This window comes from Sinocyclocheilus rhinocerous, unplaced genomic scaffold (genome assembly GCF_001515625.1).
Source record: "Sinocyclocheilus rhinocerous isolate Xijiao unplaced genomic scaffold, SAMN03320098_v1.1 scaffold1516, whole genome shotgun sequence".
Lineage (NCBI taxonomy): Eukaryota > Metazoa > Chordata > Actinopteri > Cypriniformes > Cyprinidae > Sinocyclocheilus > Sinocyclocheilus rhinocerous.
In genome coordinates, this window is record NW_015627885.1 from 88,473 (window position 1) to 103,535 (window position 15,063).

At 36.6% G+C, this 15,063-nt stretch overlaps 2 protein-coding genes across 3 annotated transcripts; one reads left to right on the top strand and one right to left on the bottom strand.

Moving 5' to 3' along the window:
• Positions 1–632: 632 nt before the first annotated feature.
• LOC107734597 (septin-8-like) lies at positions 633–9,875 on the bottom strand. Of its 2 annotated transcripts, none has more exons than XM_016546598.1 (10): positions 9,808–9,875; positions 8,123–8,234; positions 7,710–7,905; positions 7,274–7,420; positions 7,102–7,141; positions 6,829–6,996; positions 5,275–5,371; positions 3,738–3,906; positions 1,945–2,077; positions 633–965 (listed from the first exon to the last, which is right to left on the bottom strand). In XM_016546598.1, exons 1-10 carry the CDS (start codon positions 9,835–9,837, stop codon positions 777–779), a joined length of 1,281 nt encoding a protein of 426 aa, XP_016402084.1. In that variant the 5' UTR covers positions 9,838–9,875; the 3' UTR covers positions 633–776. The 2 variants fall into 2 exon arrangements, with proteins under 2 accessions (XP_016402084.1, XP_016402080.1); XM_016546594.1 differs by having other exon boundaries at positions 7,102–7,128; positions 7,261–7,420.
• Positions 9,876–10,258: 383 nt separating this feature from the next.
• LOC107734506 (ankyrin repeat domain-containing protein SOWAHC-like) lies at positions 10,259–13,424 on the top strand. The gene is made up of 2 exons (XM_016546479.1): positions 10,259–11,187; positions 12,086–13,424. Exons 1-2 carry the CDS (start codon positions 10,492–10,494, stop codon positions 12,881–12,883), a joined length of 1,494 nt encoding a protein of 497 aa, XP_016401965.1. The 5' UTR covers positions 10,259–10,491; the 3' UTR covers positions 12,884–13,424.
• Positions 13,425–15,063: the final 1,639 nt, after the last annotated feature.

Below are 15,063 nucleotides of genomic sequence, written 5' to 3' on the forward strand. Positions count from 1 at the left end.
GCACACACACACTGCTGGTTAGTAGCTCAACCACTCGTCAGCTAGTTATCTGATATCATGCACTGGTGAGCAGAGCTGACTGTAGAATGCCACAGAATTTTGCAAATTTAATATTTAATAAAATTTTTTAAATGTTTATTTTTTTATGCATAATAAATATTATAAGTTTTTTTATTTATAATAAATTACATTTAATATTTAATTTTATTTTTCAAATATTTTATTTTTTATTTATAATAAATTACATTCCCTTAATTTTTCATGTTTTTGGAAGTTGGTAATATAAGTTTTGTTTACATTTTACCATTTAAATATCAAATTCATCAAAATCTAGAGCTGATAAATGTTTGGCCAATACAAATCCTATTTTTGTTTTATTTTATTCTTTTACCAAGAGCTCTGATAAACATGACAAAAATACAAGCCAAAAAAAATCATATGTTGATTGTTTAAGTAAATAAAAATAAAACTTGTAAACAAAAAAGACAAAAAAAAAATATAGGCCTATATTTTAAAAAAGCAGGCTTACACAAAAAGTATCCATATTAGGATCCATATTAATTATGAGGAAATGACAAACTAATATTAATCACAACCGAGGGGTTTAATTATTATTATTTAATTTATTTATTATTATTTATTTAGTTTATGATCCTCTTGAAATGTGTGATATTTTATTTTCACTTTATTAGACACTGGTACTATAAGTTCCTGTGCTGCAGGGTTGCCATGTGTTTCTTCAGAAGTGCTCCTCACATGTTCTGTACGGGCTTCACTCACTTCTTGCGCTCTTTGTCCTTCTTGTTGTTGGAGCTGGTGTTGAAGGCCTGCGCCTGCAGGAGCTCGCTGGCAGCTCTGCGCTTGCTGAAGATGCTCATCTCCTCCTCCAGACTCCGGCGCTTCTCCTCCAGCTTGCTCTTCTCCTCCGCATGCAGTCGCTTCAGCTGCTCGAACTTCCCCTGCAGCTGGAGCACACACACACTGCTGGTTAGTAGCTCAACCACTCGTCAGCTAGTTATCTGATATCATGCACTGGTGAGCAGAGCTGACTGTAGAATGCCACAGAATTTTGCAAACTGTGGATGAATAAATCAAAAGGCTACATTTGTATCAAATCACAATATGGACTGACATCACAGCAACCCGTCAAAATAAAAGTTTGGTGTGACTTGAAGAAATTGTGACAGAAATAAATTGCTATTTTAACAGCAGGACTAGAATGTACTAATGTAATACTTTTTTTTTTTTTTTTTTTAATTATTAAAACTTTTTAATTTTATAATTAAACCTTTCAATTAAACTTAAACCTTAAAAGCTTTATTTCTTAAGGAATAGTTGCTTTTTTTCTTACATATTTTAATTTTAACAGTAAACGGTAAAAGAAAAAAAAAGAAAGGGTAGTTTAATTTGATTAAAAGGTGAATTAATGATTTATGCCCTCATTTGATTACCAGAAAAATTTAAATACGCAAATACAGAATTTCTGAAAAATAAAATATTAATATGGCCCTATTATTGTGTAAAAAATTTTTTTAGTTGTTTTTATAAATTTGATTAATTAGACATGCTTTTTGATTATTAAAATTTCATTCAAATTCAATAAAAAAAATGTAATTTAATTAAAAATGGAATCCAAAAAAATTTAAATGGAAAAAACTGAATTTGGTAAAAAAAATTAATGGAATTTGAGAAAAAAAGAAAACAGATTTCATAGGGCCCTAAAAATGTCTTTTATGTTACACTTTTAATAAACTGTTGTGAAATTGTATAGGTTTCATGATTTTAATTAATTAGACATACTTTTGGATTACTAAAATGTAATTTCAATTTCCAGAGAAATGAAAAAAAAAAAAAAAAGTAATCCAGAAAAATGTAAAAGTAAAACAAAAACCCCACAGATAATGAAACGGATGGAACATGCTCCTGTGAATGCAGGCGTCGTACCTCTCTCTCGGCGTCTTTCAGCTCGGACTCTTTCTCTTTGACTCTCTGCACAAACGTCTGTCGCATCTCCTCCTCTCGTCTCTGCAGCTCGCCCACAAACTCCTGCCGCTTCGCCTCGTACGTCTGCTGAAGACTGACGGAATACAGCGGCTTAAACTCAACACTAATAACAGAGCATCAGTGATCTGAATTCAGGGAATCATTTGGTCAAACTGTCTGATAAAGCCGTGGGAAAATCAGGCAAGAGAAACAGAATCAGCAGGTCTAATACCCTCCTGATCGATCAGTGTTAATGAAACAATAAACTGAGTTGACGTCCGTCAGTCTTGTTAGACTTTTTAAATTTAATTTAAGACTTCAAGACTTTTTTTAAGACCTGCACAAATGAAACTAGATAAAGTTCGTCAAGACAAACTTTGAAGTTGGCTTGAGAAAGACAGACCAGAACGTTTGAAAAAGTTGTAAAAGTTTGATGATAGATAGATAGATAGATACTCAGAGTGGTTGCTAGGTGCTATGGTACTTGGGGTGGTTGCTAGGGCGGTTGCTAGGGTGTCCGGGGTGGTTGCTAAGGTATTCTGGATAGTTGCTAGGTTGTTGCTATGTGGTTGCTAGGGTACCCAGGGTGGTCGCTAAGGTACCTGGGGTGGGTGCTAGGGTGTTGCTATGTGGTTGCTTAGGTACCCGAAATGGTTGCTAGGGTGTTGCTATGCGGTTGCTAGGGTGATGCTATGTGGTTGCTAGGGTACACAGGGTGGTTGCTAAGGTACCCGGGATGGTTGCTAGGGTGTTGCTATGCGGTTGCTATGGTGCTCGGGGTGGTTGCTAAGGTGTTGCTATGCTAAGGTGTTGCTATGCGTTTGCCAGGGTACTCGGGGTGGTGGATAGGGTACCTGGGGTGGTTGCTAAGGTGTTGCTATGTGGTTGCTATGGTACTTGTGGTGGTTGCTAGGGTATTGCTATGTGGTTGCTAGGTTGTTCTGGGAGGTAGCTATGTAACAGAGTGATTAGAAATAATAGATAGATAGATAGATAGATAGATAGATAGATAATGCTGGACTTTTAATTATAAACAATGCCTGAAATATACGGGACTCTTATTTTGAAATATTTATGCTTTACTTCTTCCTGCAGCTCATTAAAAAAATGAGGGCGATAAAACATGCGTCTTATAACCATCTACAACATATTATAATATAAACACAATAATGCAAACATTGTCATTTATCAATAGTAGATCATAATCGCTTGACATGATATTCATTGACTGCAAACTGCTCTGAAAGCATGAACCTGTAGAGTCAGTGTTATTATAGTCATTGAGATATTAGTATAGTTTTTATTAATATTTTGAATTAGTTTTAATTTTATGTTCAATTTTGCCATTTTTTGTTTTTTTATGTCTATTTAGTTTTTATTTCATTTTATTTATTATTTATTTTACTTATATAATTTATTTATTTTATTATTTTAGTTACTCTAGTACATCAAGTTAAACCAAATGAAAATGAGAAATGTATTATAAAATAAATTTTAATTATTTTTAAATTCTATTTCAGTTAACATATGTTTTATTTCAAGTAACGAAAATGTTTTTTTTTTTAGTTTACTATAATAGCCCTGTGCAGAACATGCAAAAGCACTGCGTTCTTACTTTAAACGTGCTCACACTTGTTTAATTCAATCAAAGCATTTTGAAGTTTAATAATCATATTCCTGTTTTTCCATCCACCCCAATGTATGATCTCTTAAAATGATAATTTATCCTTTTGTTCCACCGTTCCCACGCTCACCTGACGGGCTTGCACTCGGGGTCGGTGTCTCTGAAGCCCATCTCCTCCAGCTTGCAGCGTCTGTAGAGCTCGTAGTGCCGCGTGTGCGTCTGCTCGCGCAGATCCTCCGTGTTCACGCAGATCAGCATCTCGCGCAGCTTCACGAAGTCGCAGTGGTTCTCGTTCTCCACTGAAACTGAAGGGAACTCAAAACGCCAATATGGTCTCTAAACTTAAATGTCTTTTTTTAGTAATGCTAAAAATAAAAATAAAAAATTATAAAAGTAACATAAAAATTAACATTCAAATAAACATAAAAATAACATAAGTTCAAACTTTTTTAAAAAGCTGGAAGTTATATATATATTTTTAATTTGAACTTGTGTAAAATAAATTAAAAAATAATTGTAAAATATATATTTGTTTTTGTAAAATTAATTAAAAAGTAATTATAAATTAAAAAGTAATTGTAAAATGAAAATACATTTTTTTGTAAAATAAATGAAAAATAAATTATAAATTAAAAATTAATTGTAAAATAAAAATACGATTTTTTTGTAAAATAAATTAAAAATTAATTATAAATAAAAAATTAAATGTAAAATAAAAATAAAATTTTTTTGTAAAATAAATTAAAAAGCAAGAAGTAGGAAGTTCCAACAGAACTCGATTACTTTTGCATTTATTTTACAAAAACATTGTATTTTTATTTTACAATTACTTTTTCATTTATAATTACTTTTTAATTAATTTTACAAAAAAAAATTTTTTTACAATAATTTTTAAACATATACACACAATATACAAATAAAATAAATAAAGATAAAAATTGAATTATTTAAAATAAAATAAAATGAAATAAAATAAAATGGCTTGAATATCTCTGTTCACAAACACTAAAATATGGAAGTAACTTCTCCTGTATCTTCCGATCACACTCTTCCTCAGTATTTCTGTCTTGTTTTCCAGTGAAACTGTCTAAAGATTCATAAATCAGGATCCATTTACTGGAGAAACACAATTAGATAAAATAAGAAGTCTTGTTTTCTGAGAAACTGATCAAAATGAAGTGAGTTTATGATTAAAACGGGAACAAATCTGATTTTGATCAGTTTCTCAGAAAACAAGACTTCATTCGCACATTGTGCGTCTCCAGTAAATGTATGTTTTAGATTGAAAACAAGACAGAAATACCGAGGAAGATGTTCGTGTTTGCAGTGCAAAGCCCGCCAATTTAGCAGCATAAAATCTTTAGGCGTTTAGTATAAAGTAAACTGGACATGCACAAGCAAAACTAATTTTCTTCATGTTTTCTGAGCTCGCAGTCCGTAATCTGTGCTCGCAGTTTCCGTTTATCTAGTAGTGCATCCATCTAAACACATATATCTTCATATGTTTTCAGTGTGTGCCGTCATGGCAAAACTAATTATTTCTTGATTTCACACACACAAGCTTTTCTAGTATTGTTGTGTACTCTAAAGGAGCAGCGGTTGGTGGCTTCAGGTGCCACTCATGAGGTCACTTCCTGTCCTGTCCTGTCACTTCCTGTCAGGCTCACCCTGCACGACGCCCCAGGGATACTGCCTCGCCTTCAGCATCTTGTTCCCGATGTTCACCTCCTCTGTGCTGCCGACGACGGCGAACGGAAGATGACCCTGGAAGAGCCCACCAAACACTCTCTAACTATTATTACAGTTCATTATTGATGAAGCTACTGTCAATAGTTTGATTGTGAAACATGATTATTCCCAGCTGGTGAATGAATCTCAGGTCTGGGAATACATTTGGAGAAATCTTAGTAAAGCTTAATGAGTAAAGCCCATAGAATGGCTGCTGTAATCAAAAACAAGAGACCACTAACAAAATATTAATAATTGATTGCATTGTAGTCAACATATGCTTTATTTCCTGTCTTCCTTTTGTTTTTCTATGCGCTTTTTTTTGTATAGTACAGTAACACCTATATTCTGTAATAAACTGTAATTGTTTTTTTTGCCGAATAATTTAATCCGTTTTCCTGATTCCTTAAACAGCGTTATTATAGTTAACTAAAAAAAAATTTTTTTGCCGAATAATTTAATCAGTTTTCCTGATTCCTTAAACAAGGTTATTATAGTTAACTAAAAATAGAAATAAACCATAAAAAAAAATGTTACATGAAATAAAATAAACGTTAACTTAGATAAATTTAATTTTTTTATTTATTGCTGTTAGTTAACATTTCTCATTTTCATTTAGTTTAACTTTATACGCTAGAATAACTAAAAGTAGAACTGAAATTGAATGCATTAAAAAAAGATGAAAATTGTTTATTTCTGCTAGTTTCCAAAGCAACACGTCATTTTAATTTAGTTTAACTTGATGCACTAAAACTGAAATAAAAATTATATAGACAAATATTTTTTAAAAACTATTAAAATTGACAAAAACATAACAAAATTACTAAAACTTTAAAATTAAAATGAAAGAATAATTAATATATATATATGAATAATTTTTATTGATATATTTATGCAATTATAAATTAATATGGAAAATATAAAATTTGTATTAAAAATATATATATATATATATTATTTTATATCATCATATATATTTTTTATTATGAAATAAAATAAACATTAACTTAGATACATTTTATTTTTTAATTATTGCAGTTAGTTAACATTTCTCATTTTCATTTAGTTTAACTTTATGCGCTAGAATAACTAAAAGTAAAACTGAAGAATAATATAATATGATTAATTAATAAAAATTATATAGACAAATATAAAAATAAATTATTTAATTTACAAAAACGTAACAAAATTAATACAACTTTAAAATTAAAATGAAATAATAATTAATATCATATATATTTTTTATTTATTAAAAAATCTATAATAGTATCTCAATAATAATCAAATGTATTGTTTTCTTCTTCCCAGTCTAACACACTCCTTATATGTGACCCTGGAGCACAAAACCAGTCATAAGTGTCAATTTAATCTATTATTTTGACCCATACAATGCATTTTTGGCTATTACTTAAACTTTGATGGTTCGTTAAAAGTGAATACTGCACACATAACCCGTTCTTCCAGCTGTTTCTGTGATCTCTCTCAGGACTCACGTTTACGGCGGTGTTGATGTTGGCCACGGTCTCGTCGTCGATGGGAAACTGGTAGATCTGCACGCCGTTGCTCACCAGCTCGCTCATGATCTTGATCTTGATCTTGAACTTGTGCAGCTCGCTCTTGGAGATGGTGTCGGCTTTAGCGATGACGGGGATGATGTTGACCTGTATAGGGAAACCACAGGCTTGTGTTCAGCCACCGGCCACGTCTAAAACATATCAACACATTACGGCAGAGAGGAAGAAGCTCGGGAATAATCGCAGTCTGACCTTGCTGTCCAGTTTCTTCATAGTGACCAGGTCTAGGGATTTGAGCAATTTACAGTGAATTTAGAACAGCTAAGGGGCGTTGTTAGGCTAAAACCTCCCTTAGCTGTTATAAATTCACTGTAAACCACGGCTTCACGGGGTTTGTTTCTTCATAGTGACCAGGTCTAGGGATTTGAGCGAGTGTCCGGACGGAGCGATGAAGTACAGACGCGCGTGGATCCTGGAGTCGTGGTAGTTATGGAGCGAGCGCTTGATCTTCAGCTCCTCCTGTAAGTACGACTCGAACTGCGTGTCGATGTAATCCACTATGTGCTGGTAACTATAACACGGAGAGAGAGAACGTCGGGATACACGCAGAAAAGACAAGGTTTCGGATATAATTCTTCATTAAAGGAACAGTTCAGACGAAAATGAACATTTCTCAGATCATCGGAGATCAGGATGAGTTTGTTTCTTCATCAGATTTGGAGAAATGTAGCATTGCATCAGTGTCTCAGCAATGGATGCTCTGCAGTGAATCTCTCAGCACCGGAACTCTCGGGTTTATAATGCTACATTTCTCCAAATCTGTAACAGTGATAAATAATCACTGAGTGAAGACGCCTGACCTCTGTTGTTTGTTCATCTGATCGCCGAAGCCGACAGTATTAACCACGGTGAGCTTCAGACGAACGTTGCTCTCCTGGAGATCGTACGTCTGCGCTCGCAACCTCACCTTCGGCTCAAAATGAGACGACTCGAAATTCTCAAAATTGGTGTTGAAAAGAGTGTCCATCAGCGTGGATTTACCGATCCCAGTTTCTCCTGGAGGAATAAACACAGTACATATGAACCCGATCCACGAGTCCGTGCGTCTCAAATCTGATCCTCAGGATCTTTTGAGGAGCGTTTGTTTCCAGAAGCTTTACTTTCACTGTTCCTCAGCGGAGGAATGATCTTCACAAGCCTCCAGAACATCTCACATCTTCTGAGGAGCCTTTATTTCTTCAGCTCTCAATCACTGCATTATATGTTTTCTTACCGATGCAGAGGGTGTTGAAGCAGAATCCCTGACTAGTTGACTTGACTAGTTGATCCGGCAGACTGTCGAACCCGACATGACCTGACAGAGCCAGAGGACGAGCGTTCATGTCCTGGAAGAAACCAGTGAGCGAGAAAACATGACGCTAATATAAAACTGCTTTTCAAATCGTACAATCATATGTAACTATAAATATGTGACCCTGGAGCACAAAACCAGTCTTAAGTGTCAATTTTGTGAAATTGAGATTTATGCATCATCTGAAAGCTGAATAAATAATCTTTCCATTGATGTATGGTTTGTTAGGATAGGACAATATTTGTAAATCTGGAATCTGAGGGTGCAAAAAAATCTAAATATTGAGAAAATCATCTTTAAAGTTGTTCAAATGAAGTTCTTAGCAATGCATATTACTAATCAAAAATTAAGTTTTGATATATTTACGGTAGGAAATTTACAAAATATCTTCATGGAACATGATCTTTACTTAATATCCTAATGATTTTTGGCATAAAAGAAAAATGTATAATTTTGACCCATACAATGTATTGTTGGCTATTGCTACAAATATACCACAGCGACTTAACACTGCTTCTGTGCTGCAGGGACACAAATATGCAATAAATGCTTTAATAAAAATACGTCAAATATTTCTAACCGGTTTGACAACTGACTAGTAAACTTTTAAAAGAAATATTAGCCTATAGCTAAGTTATTAATTTACATTGGGGAATGTATTCAGATTAGTGATTACCGATTGATTGATTAGATGTTTGTATTCTGATTGAGAACAGCATTATTTTAGTATTATTTATATACTATTATAGTTTTTATTAATTATTGAATTAGCTTTTATTTTTATACTTTCAGTTTTCATTTAAATTTTAGTTACATTTTTAGTAATTTTGTCGTGATTTTTTATTTATTTTAAATAGCACTATGTAGGTTTAATTTATTTGTATTTAATTTATTTTTATTTATTTGATTTCCAGTTAGTAATTTTATTGCTTCGACTTAAATGTTGCCTTGGCAACTAACAGATTTTGTCTAATATTTATATTTTATTTCAATTAACAAAAATGTTTTAATAGTAAAATTTATTAGTGTATTAAAATTCATAAATCAGATGCTTGTATTCAGACTGATAAATGTATTTAGATCGCTCATTCAGATACACATTCATATTCATAAATCAGATCGATGTATAAAATTGATAAATCTAAATAATTTAATAATTGATAAATTAGATAAATGTATTCAGATTTGATAATTGAGATTTGTGAAATGTATTCGGACTGCGCATATACACATATTCAGATTCATAAATCAGATCAATTTAATTCAAATTAATAAATCATATATTTGTATTTAGAGGAATAATTCAGATTGAGAAATGCATTCAGATACACGTATTCAGATTCATAAATCAGATAAATGCATTCAGTTTTATAAATCAGTTGATACAAATAAACTTATTAAAATGCATAAATGGTATGTTTGTATTCAGACTAATGATTCAGATTGAGAAATGCGTTCAGACCGCTCATTCGGATTCACGGATTCGGATTCAGAAATCCGATTGTTTACAGAGGAATAGTTCGGGACACTCCCTCTGTCCCAAACTTCACACAGCCCACAGAAACCAGAAAAACCTCGGAACCGGAACATCTCGATCACTCACGTACCATCTGTCGAACCACATCAGAAGAAGCCATATGCGCCAGAAAAGTAGCCAATATTTGTGGTCAAAAGTTGCCGTGACCCGCCTCGTCACACCACTGGGAACAGCACCTCTACCATTTCAGAGGGTTTTGTTTGAACATTAGTCGATAATATATAACGACTTCAGATGTCAGATATATTAGCGAGCACTTTCTTAACATTGCACGTCGATTTAATCCGACTGAAAGCTATAAATCATGCTCGGTTTCATTCATTAAAACCTCTAAAGCTCAATGGAGCTCCAACCCCCCCTTGTCCCGGCAAAGTGGTGCGTTCCCAGCTCGGACTCGCCCTTTGGTGCAACTGGAATCCATTTTGGCTCAACGCGGAGCCGCTTCCCGCGTTAACGCCGGGCGCGTCGGAGCCCAAATGAACGCGCATGTACTCCAGTTTCACACTCGTGATTCCGTTCTCCGACAAGAGTTGCTAGGATGCAAAACATCATCTTTATAAGCTCTACCGACCCCTATCTGACACACTCAGTACTCGGTCTCATCTACAGCCTAGTTTTAATAAGACACGATGTGTTCACTTGCGCACAGAATAACGATTTATCGATGTCAACCTGTCAAAATGACGCAGGCGCAGAGGATTAGATGCTGACTTGTGCATTCGCTTATTTATTTTTATTATTATTAATATAAAACATGATAATGGCGACGGAGTGCACGCAAGAATCCGTCCTGGACTTTCTACTGGAAAACGAGGGGCGAGTGAAAAACAAGGACTTGGTTGCGCATTTTAAAGTCTTTCTGAGCAGCGAAAATGCGAAGCGAGCCGTGCTAAAAGAGAGATTTAAGCGCTATGTGGACAATATCGCCTACGTGAAGCAAGAAAACGGGGAGAAAGTGGTGTGTTTGAAGAAGAAGTACAGATACCCGGAGATGAGCAGTGGGCGCGCGCAGGATGATGATGGTGGTGGTGATGAAGACATCAACAGAGGAATCAATGCATTGCATTTCGAAGAGAACACCAACGTGCATGAAGAAATCAGTGATCTGAAAGCTGTGAGAGACGCTGAGGAGGAGCTGTGTGTGTCTGACATCGCTCTGATTGAGAAAGACCGCGAGCTCTCAGGGGAAAACGAAACTGTGCATGGAAATGATATCAAACCTAATGCTCCTGAGCTCTCTAATGCCCGGTCAACAGGAGAGGCTGGGGTTGGCAGGGCTCCCGTCACGCCACAGGTCATCGTTACTCGACGGAGAACATCCAGGGGATCTCTGCGGAGTCTGCTGGGCTCTTCTGAGGATGGAGCACATGATGCACTACCTGACGATGGCAGCACCCCAAAATGCAGCCGCAAGAACTTCATAGAGCTCATGATGAGCAGTTCTCCACAGGTGGGACGGGTGCAAATACAGTAATGTAATGCGTGTAATAAACATAATCCATATCGTATATAATGCAAAAGCACATAATGCATATAATATACAATGGAAATACACTTAATGCACATAATGCATATAATATATAATGAATAATGCAAAATCATAATGCATGTAATATATGATGCATATGCACATAATGCATGTAATAATGATTATGCACATAATGCAATATAATCCGAATGCACATTATGCATATAATATATAATACAAAATCAGTCACATAATGCATATAATGAATAATGCAAATTCATAATGAATGTAATATATGATGCATATGCACATAATGCATGTAATAATGATTATGCACATACTGCAATATAATCCAAATGCACACTATGCATATAATATATAATGCAAAATCACATAATGCATATGTGCATAATGCATATAATGAATAATGCAAAATCATAATGCATGTAATATATGGTGCATATGCACATAATGCATGTCATAATGATTATGCACATAATGTAATATAATCCAAATGCACATTATGCATATAATATATAATGCAAAATCACATAATGCATATAATATATAATGCATATGCACATAATCCATATAATATAAAATCCAAATGTACATAATGCATATAATACATATTCCAAATGCATATAATAAATAATGCAAAATCGCATAGTGCATATGCACATAATGCATATAATATACAATCCAAATGTACATAATGCATATAATATATAGTCCAAATGCATATAATAAATAATGCAAAATCACATAATTCATATATGATGCATATGCACATAATGCATGTAATAATGATTATGCACATAATGCATATAATATATAATCCAAATGTACATAATGCATATAATATGTAATGCATATGCAGGTGAGACGCTCACTGGTGCACCGTAACTCCCAAGGGTACATGTCAGCCGGAAGCAGTGAGTTCAGAACGTCGTCTGTGGATGAGGATTGTGCTTCGGTAACTTTAGACCCGCTGGAGCACGAGTGGATGATGTGCACGGCAGACGGCGAGTGGGACAGTCTGCAGCGGCTGCTCGAGTGTGAACCCACACTCATCTCCAAGAAGGACTTTGTCACGGGGTTTACGTGTCTGCACTGGGCGGCCAAGCAAGGCAAACACGAGCTTTTCGCAATGCTGGTGGATTTCGCCAAACGGCACGGCGTCGCCATCAACGTAAACGCCCGATCCAGCGCCGGCTACACGCCTCTGCACCTGGCAGCCATGCACAATCGTATAGAGGTCATGAAGCTTCTGGTGGGAGCGTATGATGCAGATGTGGATGTGCGGGATTACAGCGGGAAGAAAGCGGCGCAGTACCTCCGTGCCAGTGTCACATGCGACATCAAGGACATCATAGGGGCTTGTGTGAACTCTGACACAGAGAACGCATCTGGAGCCGGGCGATGGAAGCTTCCTAAAGTCCTGCAGTCCAGTCTCAACCCCCTACGGTTACTGAACCACCCTGAAGAGATGACAGCCGACAGTCAACCCAGGCCCAGGTCTCTGTATCGGAAATCCTCCATCGGCCGCATCAGACTGCAGAGGAACCGCTTCAAGACGCAGATCGTCCACAGCACGTCGTTCAGAGAGAACGAAGAAGGCAAGGAGTCGCTCAAGAGTCCGGTCAAATCCAGACCCTTGTCCAATCTGTTTGGCTGAGACGGCCGTGTGAATAATAGAGACCTATGCAAAGACATTATTACTCTGAGATCAGCTGAGCTGCTTGTGAACTTGGGTCTTTATACATACCTTTTATATTTTAGGATGGACGAGGATGAGCAACTGGAACAAATTTTTAATGCAATCATCTCCTTTATCAAATTATGCACCACTATTTTAGTATTATGAAGCTCTAAAACGTGTAGATGCAATGTAGATTATTTTTGAATGGATATTTTCATGGATGCACTCTTGCGTGTCATGATATCATGTTGCTGTTGCATGTGATTGTCCTCTTGCTCTCCTGTTTTAGTCGCTGTGCCTTTAATTCATCTTCTGATCGTCTTCCAGATGCAGGAATGAACATGTCTTGAGACTGTTATCCCATAAATGTGATTTCAGTGTGTTTATGTGCCGTAGGTGATGTTTAGAAAGCTGCTGTTTAAATGGTTTAAGACGGAGTCTGATTCCATGGCCAGAAAGGAACAGTTCACCCCAAACACTGCAGTGAATGGGTGCCGTCAGAACGAGAGCTGATAAAAACATCACAATAATCCACAAGTAACCACTCCAGTCCAGCAAATAACGTCTTGAGAACACAAATCCATCATTAAGACGTTTTTAACTAAAATACGAGCCCATAATTCATTTTAGGGTGAACTGTTCCTTTAATAACTCATGAGCCATTACATTGGCAATGCACTTTTACCTAATCAAACTGACCAAGCTTTATAATACTGTTGCTCCTAATCACTGATTACTAGCGATCCCAAATACTAATATTCCAAATGTGCTTTCTAAAGTGCCTTTATTGATAATGAAAAGTCATTTTAGGCACTTGTTGTAGATGAATAATATTTTAAATCACCCAGAAAATGTGCTCAATGTTCCTTAAATACAAACTATTGAAACCAGCTGGATGTTTATGTTTCCTGAAGACAATGTGAGTGGTGTTTGGTGTTGCTATGCAGTTGCTAGGGTGCTCCAGCTGGTTGCTAGGTGATGTCAGTGTTGCTATGCAGTTGCTAGGGTGCTCCAGCTGGCTACTAGGTGATGTCGGTGTTGCTATGCAGTTGCTAGGGTGCTCCTGCTGGCTGCTAGGGGATGTTGGTGTTGCTATGCAGTTGCTAGGGTGCTCCAGCTGGCTACTAGGTGATGTCGGTGTTGCTATGCAGTTGCTAGGGTGCTCCAGCTGGTTGCTAGGTGATGTCGGTGTTGCTATGCAGTTGCTAGGGTGCTCCAGCTGGTTGCTAGGTGATGTCGGTGTTGCTATGCAGTTGCTCGGGTGCTCCATCTGGTTGCTAGGTGATGTTGGTGTTGCTATGCTGTTGCTAGGGTGCTCCTGCTGGCTGCTAGGGGATGTTGGTGTTGCTATGCAGTTGCTAGGGCGATCCAGCTGGCTGCTAGGTGATGTCGGTGTTGCTATGCAGTTGCTAAGGTGCTCCAGCTGGTTGCTAGGTGATGTTGGTGTTGCTATGGATGTCGGTGTTGCTATGCAGTTGCTAGGGCGATCCAGCTGGCTGCTAGGTGATGTCGGTGTTGCTATGCAGTTGCTAGGGTGCTCCATCTGGCTGCTAGGGGATGTCAGTGTTGCTATGCAGTTGCTAGGTGGCTCCAGCTGGTTGCTAGGTGACGTCGTACCCGTCGTCTCCGTGATGTTTTGCTCATTCATGCGGAGTAATGATGCCTGACTTGGCAAACTGCACTAATTAACTGCTGCTCTTAAATGACACCGTCGTTAACCAGCTGCTGTCAATCCATTATTTATCTGATGTGAAGACGTTTAGGAAGCACTAAACTTTCACGGTTGGGTCCGAATTGTGTGAGAACTGTGAAATTCTCTCATTTTTTCCGAGTGTTTTGTTCCGTTCGTCATCCTATCAGAATGTCGTTTCGTTCAGTTTGGTGTCGCACACAAATTCAGTTCTTTTCTTTCCCATGAAATTCACAGCTAATCGGATGTAAAGCAGGTACGACCGCTTTTTCTGGCTGGAAGCCGTGAACGTGCTGATTCCCACACTTGTCCCGACACATCCGCAGTGCTTCCTCACCGTTAGGAACCGTTCTTGTTTTTACGCCACAACATGCATTTGTCTTTGCTTTATCAAAAACTAATCGGGCACTCATGGGTGTATAATGTTCTAATATAAATATATCATATTAAAACTCTCAGGGATGTT